The 11,438-nt window shown below is 37.8% G+C and overlaps 3 protein-coding genes across 6 annotated transcripts; 2 read left to right on the forward strand and 1 right to left on the reverse strand.

Annotated features, from left to right (window-relative positions):
- The first annotated feature begins 1,371 nt into the window (after window positions 1–1,371).
- Window positions 1,372–5,740, forward strand: LOC103455725 (protein ALP1-like). 3 transcript variants are annotated; one of them, XR_003768376.2, is made up of 5 exons: window positions 1,386–1,719; window positions 2,924–3,374; window positions 3,450–3,675; window positions 4,331–5,191; window positions 5,473–5,740. XR_003768376.2 is itself a non-coding variant. In XM_029092549.2 (4 exons), the coding sequence occupies exons 2-4, from the start codon at window positions 2,934–2,936 to the stop codon at window positions 4,840–4,842; spliced, it is 1,179 nt and encodes a 392-aa protein (XP_028948382.1). In that variant the 5' UTR covers window positions 1,372–1,719; window positions 2,924–2,933; the 3' UTR covers window positions 4,843–5,287. The 3 variants fall into 3 exon arrangements, 1 of the variants encoding a protein (XP_028948382.1); XR_003768377.2 differs by having other exon boundaries at window positions 1,403–1,719; window positions 5,522–5,740; XM_029092549.2 differs by lacking the exon at window positions 5,473–5,740 and having other exon boundaries at window positions 1,372–1,719; window positions 4,331–5,287.
- A 1,540-nt stretch (window positions 5,741–7,280) lies between these two features.
- On the forward strand, window positions 7,281–8,672 carry LOC103431245 (uncharacterized protein At3g17950-like). 2 transcript variants are annotated; one of them, XM_008369382.4, is made up of 2 exons: window positions 7,281–7,955; window positions 8,047–8,672. In XM_008369382.4, exons 1-2 carry the CDS (start codon window positions 7,872–7,874, stop codon window positions 8,560–8,562), a joined length of 600 nt encoding a protein of 199 aa, XP_008367604.1. In that variant the 5' UTR covers window positions 7,281–7,871; the 3' UTR covers window positions 8,563–8,672. The 2 variants fall into 2 exon arrangements, with proteins under 2 accessions (XP_008367604.1, XP_070668383.1); XM_070812282.1 differs by having other exon boundaries at window positions 7,686–7,955; window positions 8,026–8,672.
- Window positions 8,673–10,662: 1,990 nt separating this feature from the next.
- On the reverse strand, window positions 10,663–11,211 carry LOC103431264 (uncharacterized). Its single transcript, XM_008369400.1, has one exon. The coding sequence runs from the start codon at window positions 11,209–11,211 to the stop codon at window positions 10,663–10,665; it is 549 nt and encodes a 182-aa protein (XP_008367622.1).
- Between the last annotated feature and the right edge of the window lie 227 nt (window positions 11,212–11,438).

Raw genomic sequence — 11,438 nt, forward strand, 5'->3', positions numbered from 1 at the left:
CCAAATGGCCATAGGCCAAACATAGCCCTTTGACAATAAACCATCTCCAACCGAGGAGGTCAAAGGATCATAGGCCAAACATAATTTATTATTTTAATTAAATTAATATGGTTAATTAAATTAAACTATCATATTAAAATAAGGTTTTTGGACATATTTTGAGTGCCACTTGTCGCCAAATGAATAAGCCTCCAGATTTCTTATCTTTATATAATCTCAATAATTTTTTGGATATGATTTCGAGCAACACATGTCGCCAACGTGAGTAACTCTCCAGATTTCTTATCTTTATGTAATCTCAATAATTTTTCGGATAAGATTTCGAGTGACACGTGTCGCTAAAGTGAGTAACTCTCTAGATTTCTTATCTTTATGTAATCTTAACAGTTTTTTGGATAGGATTTTAAGTGCCACATGTTGAGATGTAATTGGTTGTGCAAATTTTAGATATGATTCTTATTTATGTGACACTTCTTATCTTCAGCTTTCAATGTTGTATAAATGTTGTAAGTATTTATAGGAAAAAAAATTAGATTTTTTTTTAAATTCGTAAAAAAAAATTTCAAATTCCAATAGTAACATAACAGTAGCATAACATTAGCTAGCTGGTGTTATGCTTACGCTAGGTAGCCGTTGGCATTTAAATGGCCTGAGTTGGAGGGCTGGCAAAATGTCAAGCTTGACATTTTGGCGCTTGAGGGCTGGCTGGAAATGGCCAGCCGTGGAGCTGAAGAGTTGGCAAAATGTCAAGCTTGACATTCTGGCGATGGATGGATGGCTGGCTGGAAATGGCTAGCTCGCTGGCCTGATTTGGAAGTTTAGGTCCGGTGGGGCTCACAAGCCCTTTGGCCTAGTTCTCGGTTGGAGACGATTTTTGTGTCATTCCGAGCTTTTTTTAACCCTATGGCCCCTTGGCCGAGTTGGTTGGAGATGGTCTAAGTTACTATCGAGTTTGAGGCCTTCACTAGGCCTAGAATGGAGGAATTAACTTGGGCTTTATGAAAACACACTCCTACAAAATAGGGTTTCTTGAGAAATCTAGCTTTAGCCAAAAAGAGAAAGAGAGAAAAAAACCCTCACACCCGACAAACGGGCCGTGTTTGTCTTACTTATGTTGTTTTCAAATCATATCCGTTATTTTAACGGATCATGTCGTGTCAAACTTGTTGTCGTACAATGTTCTTAACAACTAATTCAATAATGAACAGATTCGTTAATGGGTCGTTTCGTGACGAGTAACTCAAGAAATTGTCATGTTTAATGTTTATGTATGACAAACGATATCTTATCAGATTCTTAAGGGGTGACTTGACTTTTTAACGAGTTCTTAACATGCGACTGAATAACAGTCCCAATTATTAACATGTTGCTCAAAACTTATTATTTTCATATCATGTCGTGTCAAAAGTAACAGTAGCAAAAGGATTTGGCAGCCTACCCTCCTCCCCCAGTCTGAAGTTTGCAGAAGACTGCAAATTACAAATTTATCGAGAAAAGAAAAAGGAGAGAGAGCGAGAGACGGCGAAGTGCAAACGGACACGCACAGAATCAACGGAGAATGTGACGTCACTCAGTGGCTCACCTCACTCACTCATAACTCCCTCAAATTCAAAAACCCAACGATTCCGTTCATCTCACACATTTCTCTCGTACCGCCCCCAAGCCGCCGGCGACGACGTCGTTTGCCTCCTGAAGTTGCAGAAGCTCAGCTCTCCGCAGGTATGGGCGTTCGATTTCGATAAATTCTCACTTGGGTTTTGTTTATTGGCGATTATAATTTCGTTCGTTCAACTTGGATTTTAATCTTTTGGTTAATTTCATTCAAATTGCAAGTAGAATTCGTCAGAAATTGATTTTACATTCGGTCAATTTCTTATTTCAGATTATAGAATTCAGCAGAATTGCGTACAATTTCTGTTGATGTCCATTTGAATGTGTAATTTCTGTTTGTGATGCTTTAGTGGTTAGGTCTGCACATATTAGATTCTGGGTTTCTGTAGTTTTCGAGTTTGATGAAGTTTTCAGGCAACTTTCGCGGTTTTCTGCGTAGATTATTTGTTACCCTGTTTGTGATTGCATTGTTTTGGTTTATGTTTGTAGTCCTTTTTATGAAATTTGATCCAGTTGGTGTAGCTTGGTTTAGCATTAGCTAGTACTTTAGTCTCCCCTGTCTATTGAATGCTGATATTTTCGGGCTTTGGACGCTTATACAACGACTAATGTGAAGGAAGTACACATTTCAGTGCACTGCCACATCTTAGAACCTTATTCTGTGTGTGTGGATGCACGCGTGTGCTTCTGTTACTAACATTACGAGTGTATCAGTGAAAAAGACCTTAAAATAGATTAGGGCCAAGTGTTTAGAAAATATTGATGCAGGTGACTCCTTCATTCGCTAAAATGAAGGTTAACTTGAGTTGAGTCTAAAGTACTTGAATTTGAGGGAGCGAGCATCCGTAATTTTCTGCATTTCTTCGCTACCAGACTTTAGTGTTTTTATCTTACTCTTCATCTTTTCTTTCCATGTGTATTGAATGGTTCATATTATGGTCTCATCATCATTTAAAGATGGTCGCTCTTCGTGTCTAAATTAATGTACTCAGTTATCCTGGTGGATTCATAGATTTTCACTTTTAAGGCGATTTACAAAAGTATCAATGTTGTAGAATGCTTATGAGGAAGCAACGCCTCTTTGAATTATGGGGTTTAACAGTTGACATTCTTTCTTGTTCATATATGACCTTTTCATTTAGAAATCATGTAATTTCGATATCATTTAGCTGGCAAGAGTTGTTAAGCTGTACTCTCTTATTGATGTATTCTATTCCAGTATAGAATCTATTCCTTTTGTTTTGTCATTTCTTTATGTTTGACCTCCATCCATATAATTTCTGATATTCAATGCATACATCGCTGTGCAAAGGTCGTTGGTAATGGAGATCTCTGATGATGAAAAGGATACAGTCTATGAGAATTATATACCGAAAGAACTCAGTCATGCTTTATCATCTACTGGTGCAAAGTTTATAGATGAAGTCCTTAATGGTCAAAATGAACGCTGTTTAGAGAACTTTCGCATGGATAAGCATGTCTTCTACAAGTTGTGTGATATTTTGCAAGGAAAAGGCCTACTGCGCCACACAAATCGAATCAAGATTGAAGAGCAATTGGCCATGTTCTTGTTCATAATTGGTCATAATCTACGGACTCGAGCTGTTCAAGAGTTATTCCGTTATTCCGGAGAAACCATCAGTCGTCATTTCAACAATGTCTTAAACGCAGTAATGGCAATTTCGTTAGGTTTCTTTCAGCCTCCAGGATCTGATGTTCCTCCCGAAATTTCAGAAAATCCTAGATTCTATCCATATTTTAAGGTAATCCCACAGTAACCAAGTATGATATGTATCTCGTTTCTATGTGATTTACAATTCAAAAGTTCTATCCTATAGGATTGTGTGGGAGCAGTTGATGGCATACACTTCCCGGTGATGGTGGGGGTAGATGAGCAAGGACCTTTCCGCGACAAGAATGGCTTACTTTCACAAAATGTTCTGGCTGCTTGCTCATTTGATCTCAAGTTCCTTTATGTCTTGGCTGGTTGGGAAGGCTCTGCTTCAGATTTGCAAGTTTTGAATTCTGCTCTCACCAGACGAAACAAATTGCAGATGCCAGAAGGTATTGCCAACCCGAATTGGACTATTAAATGCTCAGTTAATGTAGAAAACTGCGTTTCCTCCTTAAATTGATAGTCATTAAAAAAGTATTCTTCTGTTTAGTTGATTTCATATTGTTATCATATATAAAAATCAGCATGATAGCGCTAGTGTGATGCCAATATGGACACAAGTTTGATTGCCTGATTATGGATCATAATTCATGTCAATCACTAAACATCCTTGAATGTGAGATTTTCTGTTGGACAAAGTTGTCCTTTCCTATTCTGTGAAATTACACTGAAGCCACCATATGAAGTGTGAACTCTCTTACACATCTGTTACATTTTGGTGGACATATTTGTCCCATCTTCCTTCCAAAGAGCAGCTCTATCTTGGCTAGCTCGCATCATAATGGGGGAGGATGTAGTGGATTTGCATTTTCAACTGTCAAAATACAATGCAGATTAAATAGATTATAATTTACTTATTAGACAATAATTTCTAGAAGTAAATGTACTGTCAAAATTAGATATGAACTGGAAACTGCGGGATCCCATGTATGCAACACATGGTGGTTTACTTGTTTGGAAAATATATAGTAACGATCTTATTCTGTCAATACTACAATTACTGTGGGATCTTACTACCACTGTTGGGATCAAAATTTGTAACAGGCAAATACTACCTCGTGGACACCAAGTATCCAAACATGCCTGGCTTCATTGCTCCGTATCCTGGTATACCTTATCACTCAACGGAGTTTCCTAGTGGTTATCACCCTCAAGATGCAAAAGAGCTATTTAATCAGCGACACTCAGTATTACGAAATGCATCTGATCGCACTTTTGGGGCTTTAAAAGAACGCTTCCCTATATTGATGTCAGCCCCTCCGTACCCATTACAAACACAAGTCAAATTGGTTGTGGCAGCTTGTGCCCTACACAACTTCATCCGTGAGGAGAAACCAGATGACTGGATCTTTAAAATGTACGAAAAGGACACCATACTGCAAATGGAGGAATCAATTCCCCCGTTAGGGGAGGTGGAGCAACCAATCATGCATTTTGAAGCCTCTGCTTTGGACATTGCTTTTGAAACCGAAGAACTGGAATTCACTTCGCAGACGCGGGATTCGATTGCAAGTGAAATGTGGGATGACTATATCCATGATTTATCTCCCATGTAGATCAAATTGATTATGGTCACAGATTCAAGCCAGATTGACATTTTTTCTGGGTTTGAGTCCACGACAACCAGACGAAGGTTTCGTTAATGTACATTTCTACTTCTGTTTATAGAAAAGGAATATATTGGTAGGGTTTAGAAAAAGCAATCATTTGGAGGGGGTTGATGTTGCTGGCTTTTCCACCACCTTACAGCTGAACTCCAAAAGCATGAAGCAGGAAACTTTGAAGATTGGGAGTGCATGTGTGGTAGGGAATACAATCTGTGACAGAAAAAGCAAGTGTTAAAGTGGTGGATCTACATTTCCATGTAAAACTGGCTGGTTTAGCAGTGGATTTGATCACTTTTTGGTACTATTATCTTCACTTTTTTGTCTGGTCCTCCATTATTTTATTTTATTGACTTTTTTGATATTATTATCTATTTCCGGGTGACTTTTTTTCGTATTATTATCTATTTTATTGCCTTTTGGTGCACCGGGATATTAATGGGGTATGATGAAGCTATAGGATCTTTGTTTTCAATCTCATCCGTTCATTTCAAGCAATATGATCTTGTAGATTTTCCGCTTGTTTTCTTATTATTTGCTTAGATAAACACAAGTGTTCAGTGTTTAATGTGGTATTTCCAGGTTTCTAAAATTGTACCTGGGGAAAGCATAACTGAATACTGCAGTGCAGGTGACTATTTGTCAGACTCAGGGACCAAATTATAACGACCATCAGATCGTGCACGCCGGTGAGTGGCCAAGGCCAGGCGACTTCACCAGTGGTCGCGGAGAGATCCTACTGTGTATTCCGGGTACATTCCTGGCACCCAAGATTTCTCTCTTGTATGCATTTTACGTTTCGTGATAGATAAGAGATTCTACTGAGTAATCGGAGATATTAACCCCTTTATATGTCTCGCTCAAATGAGTGGGAGATGTATCTACCTCTTGCACCCAAGTTTTTCTCGTAAGATAGGACGTCCTACCAGCCATATGGAGTTTGATATGGAGGCAGATTGTCTGCCTTCCTGTTATGGTGCATTTTCCATCCATTCCTATTTGTGCGGTCACGGTTAAGATGCGTTAACATTTTATATTGATTCTTTTATAGAAATAATAAGACAAAAAGCAATAGGAATATAAAATGTTGACGTGGCTTAATCGTGACCGCACAAATAAAAATGGATGGGAAGGGCACCATAACAGGAGAGCAGACAATCTACCTCTGTTTGATATAAACAAATCCACAGCTCTGGACCATTAAAGTAAAATTCTGCTCCTCTGTGATGTCCCATGTCTTTGGAGATAAGGGCATCTGACAGTTCTGATAGTAGCACATGGGAAAGATAGGATTAGTCACAGTCAGGGGAGCCTACACCACCTCTGCGTTATAGTTCGAAAGAATTAGTTATCAATGAGACTCAAACCGATGTGGGACTCGATGCACGCCAACACGAGGTGTTACGTAGTTTTTGTAGCAAAGCAACGTCGGAGCATGATAATCTATGCGACTCGTCTGGGGGCAATGAATGCTTCTTCTGCCTGGAATATTTCACATTGAGAAAAAACTCGGGGAGAGATACACAACCACGTCATTTATATGGAACGTCTTATATCTCATAGATTCACTTGTATTTTGGTCCGGCTGATCAAAGAAAATTGGGATTTCACGATAAAATTAATTAGTAATATAAAAAATAATAAAATTACTTATAAGCACAAACAAAATTCGAGTGCCAATCCTAGAATTTGCATGAACTTTAAAATCTGTGACCTGGATTGTTTGTCCTTCCCCATTCCATCCCCTCTCCTCTTATTTGAACGATCACGGTTAAGTAACGTCAACATTTTATATTTCTAATGTTTTTTGTCCTATTATCTCTATAAAAATCAATATAAAATATTAACGTTACTTAATCGTAACCATTCAAATAGAATGAGATGGGGAGGGGGAGGGGGAGGGGAAGGAGATGGGGAGGGGGAGGCAGACAATTCAGGTCCTAAAACTTAATGTTTACTTTGACCATATTATCCATACGTCCCCATGAGAGGAGTGAGGACCATGAGTCTAGTGGTCACCGGTGTCGTGTCGGCAGCTTTTCCTCTTTTGGGGACAAAGCCTGCAAATGTGCTTCCAAAGTCGTTTGTTTGGCAAGTTAAACTGTGAGACTAATAAATGCCGAAAGATCAAATCCAAAATCTTAATTATACCAAACAAATCTACACGAACAACACGTATTAAATACGAGCACTTGAAACTTTCATTACCATAGTGTATTGAATGACTTATTTGACTCAATACAGTACGGTATAACCCCCACTCCTAAGAGGTCTTTTATATGTATTAGAGACGTTATAAATGAGAACGATACTTGATTGTTCAAATATGAAATAAGTAATCATCACGGTGATTCCTTAATTATTCAAGACGTACTTAATTTCAATGTGTTGGGACAACCCCTCCCCCACCCCCAACCCCTTTTTTATTATTTTATATTAAAAACGAATTACCTTCAAATGGGGAAAATGTAAAGAGCAAGAGCAACTTAGAATATGTAAAGGACATATAGGGCCACTAGTGATAATATAGAAACCTAAAGGGACTCATTTGATATTAACCATTTCTTCAACAAATTATGGAAAAGGACAAAGCACCTCCAAACCCCCAAACATTAATGATTTGAAACACAATCCAACTTCCGGTAAGGAGAAAATTTTCAATATGATGAGAACACGAATGATATATCATGTATTTTTATGTAAGCAGTAAAAAATTTTATTTTTAAAGTTATTAATTTTTTAATACATATATCTCACAATTTGTATAATAACATCAAACGTGATGTATTACTTCGTATGTCAATCACGTTAAAAAATCTCATTCATCACCGTCACCCCCACCCCACCACACTTTAAATAAACCTTCAAATTTCAAACAAGAACAAGATCAAAATCCAAATTCCCATCTCAATTTTCCCGAGAAACAAACAGAAAATCCTCTCCCCAAAACCAACACGCAGAAACAACAGAAAGCGGGGAAAATGCTAGATCCGAGAAATGATATGCTTCCGCCGCCCTCCTCCCCCACCAACTCCTCCGTCTCCTCCTCCGATCTCGACACCGAGGTAACTCATTTCCCCCATTTCTTCCAATTTCATCAATTTCTTAATTTTGATTTACAAAATCTGTGAAAAGTTGGGAAATTTTCAATCGCAGTCTACAGGCTCCTTCTTTCACGATCGGAGCACGACGTTAGGAACACTAATGGGAGTGAGCTTCCCCGCCATCACCTTCAGAGCTCCGAGCCAGCACCACCGCGACCCCCAACCCGGAAACATCAACAACATCGGTAGTACTAGCGCAAGCAGCTCCGGGAAGACGAAGAAGCCGAAAAAGAAGAGCGCCGCCGCTTCGTCGGCGGTGGGTGCGCTGGCGGGGCGGCGGAGGAGGTGGTGGCGCCTCTGCCAAGACGACGGCACCAAGCCGGCTTCGCTCGGGGAGTTTCTTGAGGTGGAGAGGAGGTTCGGAGACGCTGCGTTTTACGATACGGCCGCGGAGCTGGAAGGCGTCATGGTGGGCCAGCCCAGAAATGGACGGCTGTTGTTCGCCGACGGGAGGGTTCTTCCGCCGTCGAATGTTGATGATGGGATTGGGACTTCATCGACGGCTGCTGGGGTTCTCTCTAGATTGCCGGTTTCACTCACTGCCATCTGTGGTGGCGGTGTAGCATAAGCCCCCGTCCCGCTTCTTTTTTTTTCACTCTATGTCTTTTTTTACTTTTTAAATGTTTAATGACATCATCATTTAAATTTATTTGTTTAATGACATCATCATTTAGCTTCTTTTTTTGTCACTTCCTTTAACTATCTGTTAAAATATATTAAAATAATAGTTTACCAATTAATTATATATGTTTTTATATATTTTAATTATTAAATTAATATTTTTATGTTTTTTTATAAAAAGTTAATTGGAGTGATCAAGATTGCAACTTTGTAAAACACAAAGCTTAAATTAGCTAAATTAAAAATACAGCGATCAAAATATATTTTAATCATAAACACATTGACCAAAAAAGTATTTAACGCGACAAAAAGGGTTTGGCTATTGGATTTTGCTTTCTTCCTTTTTTCTCCCCTCCTGTTATTGCGTTTTCTTATCATATGTTATCCATCCACGTCACGATTTGGAAGCTAAATGGCTCTGTGAAAATAGTACGTATTTTATGATAAATCTTGCAAGAAAAAGTTGTGGTTAACTTTGGACAAAGCAACATTATCAATCACACTTATGCTAATAATTTCAGTTTAGGTACTAACTAGCCAAGGCACCTATTGTTGCGGGTTTACAATTCTACGTACACATATTAACAACGATGTTTACAACTCTATTTACATATATATGTACATCCATATTTACAATTATATTTTCACAAATATACTATTCAGCACTTTCGAACTTTGTTGATCGAAACTTCAAAGTTTGTTTTCCCTCATATGCATATGTTTCTATGTTACAAATTGAAACGAAACTGTACTTATTGAGGAGATTTTTTTTAATTGCTATAAAAGTTGGATACTTTCTATAGTCAGTTTTCAAATGCATTTAATAAGAAATGTTAGGAAAAAAAAAATATATATATATATATATGTTGATCTAAGTGAAATTTTAGTTTATTTAGCATTACTCTCTTATAAAATACTAGCATTTGTCTATATGTATGAACACATTTTTTTAGAAAATGAGAAGGAGAAAGGGAGAGAGGGAGAGGGGGGGAGAGAGAGAATGTGGGAGGAGTCACTTTTATAAATAGACAACTCCCCTCTTGGCATTAGATTTCAAAAACTTTCATTCAATTTTTCATCCATCCAATTTTTCATCCTTTTTGTTCTCATATAGTTGCCATGTGTTGTTTCCGTGATGAAGATTGATGAAAAATTGGATGTAAACTTTTAAAATCTAATGCATGAGGGAAATTGACTATTTCTAAAAGTTCAGGGGGTAATCGGCTAAAATTAAAGTTCAAGGGAGAAATTGGCTAATTATAAAAGTTTAAGGGGGTAATCGGCTAAAATTAAAGTTCAGAACATAAATTAGTAGCTCTATATAAGTTCAGGGGTAAATCGACAAATATGCATATAAAATATATATTGTCCAAAAAACATTACGTAGCAAAGAGTTGAATTCAATTTTGAGAGAATATCGCTTTAGCAAATAAGTAAACAATATTATTAGAAAAAAAACTAATGAAAATGATTTGAAAACTTTGATTAACGAAAATGACAAAATAAATGGTAAAATGAATAGTATTAGGATTGATTTTTTAATGTAAAAATATGATTTTTCATTAAAATGAACAGTACCATGAGTTTTTCGTTAAAGTTCCTTATTATTAATCAATGTCACCATCATGGGATCTAAAACGAAAAGCCTTTTTTGTTGGTGGTTGGTTTTCTTGATTTGGCTTCATCACTTTCCAGCTTTAGAACAGGTGGAAGACAAAAGGAAGACGACTAATCTAATCCCAACCATTTTTAAATTAGAAATATATTAACATATTTTATTCACAATAAACAGCTAATTAATGCTGTAACATCCATATTGGAAAACAATGTGAATTAGAAGGGGAAAGCTAAAATAATGTCGAATGGAGGATTCAGACTTTCTTGCATGTCTGAGAACGACTTAAATTAACAAACGCATCAGCAACAAAATTGGCTTCTCTAAATACACAAACGAAACTTTCTCGTCATGAAGTTAACTAGATATTTAACTACTTTTAAAATTAATCCAAGAATAAATAAATCAAAATTAATTACACTGAAGAGGATATCAATGTGTGCAAGGAGTCTCATCAATGGTCTCCAAGGCAGGCTTCCATGATCTTTGCTTTGAGTACCTCTCCAATAATATTACTGGCTCTGGATTATTGTTTGAAGTAACACTAATTATTACATAATCATCACAATCCAGTCTCTTGGATTCCGAAACATTAAACAAGCGAAAATCTCCGAAAACCGGAAAAATCCTGCTGAAATTCTTGAAGCCTCTACTGTTCTTGAGTGCCTTTGAAGCCTTGTAAGCTAGGGAGCTGAGTTCCTCATGTGTTAGCACTGAGTAGAGGAGGTCCATGGGGAGGAGGAAGTAAAGCCGCCGTCTTTCCAGCGGTTTGTCGGCGGTGAGGCCGTGGATTCTGTTGCCTACTTTGAGGGTGGTAGACTCGCACAAAAACTGGCCTGGATTCTCTACCATTAGCTCTGCTGCTTTTACTTGCCTTGTGAAAACTTCCATTCTTCCATCCAAAGTTAAAACTTTTGCTGCTCCTCCTGGACTGCTTGGGAATATGATTAATGGAGCACAAGAAACTGCTGCATTCCCCATCAGAGAGGCAAACGGTAGGTTTTCTCTTTGGAGGAGAGGAGGAGGAGGAGAGAGAGAGAGATGTATGGTGGATGGGGGTTTGGAAGAGTCCGTTTGAGTATATATAAATGAAATTTATGCATGCATGAATATGAAGGTTATTGATTGACAGTGGGGGAGAGATATGAGATGGATTTGTCGTCTACCTAGATACCTGTCACTTGGTTACACCTAAAGCATACAAGTAT

This window comes from Malus domestica, chromosome 14 (genome assembly GCF_042453785.1).
Source record: "Malus domestica chromosome 14, GDT2T_hap1".
Lineage (NCBI taxonomy): Eukaryota > Viridiplantae > Streptophyta > Magnoliopsida > Rosales > Rosaceae > Malus > Malus domestica.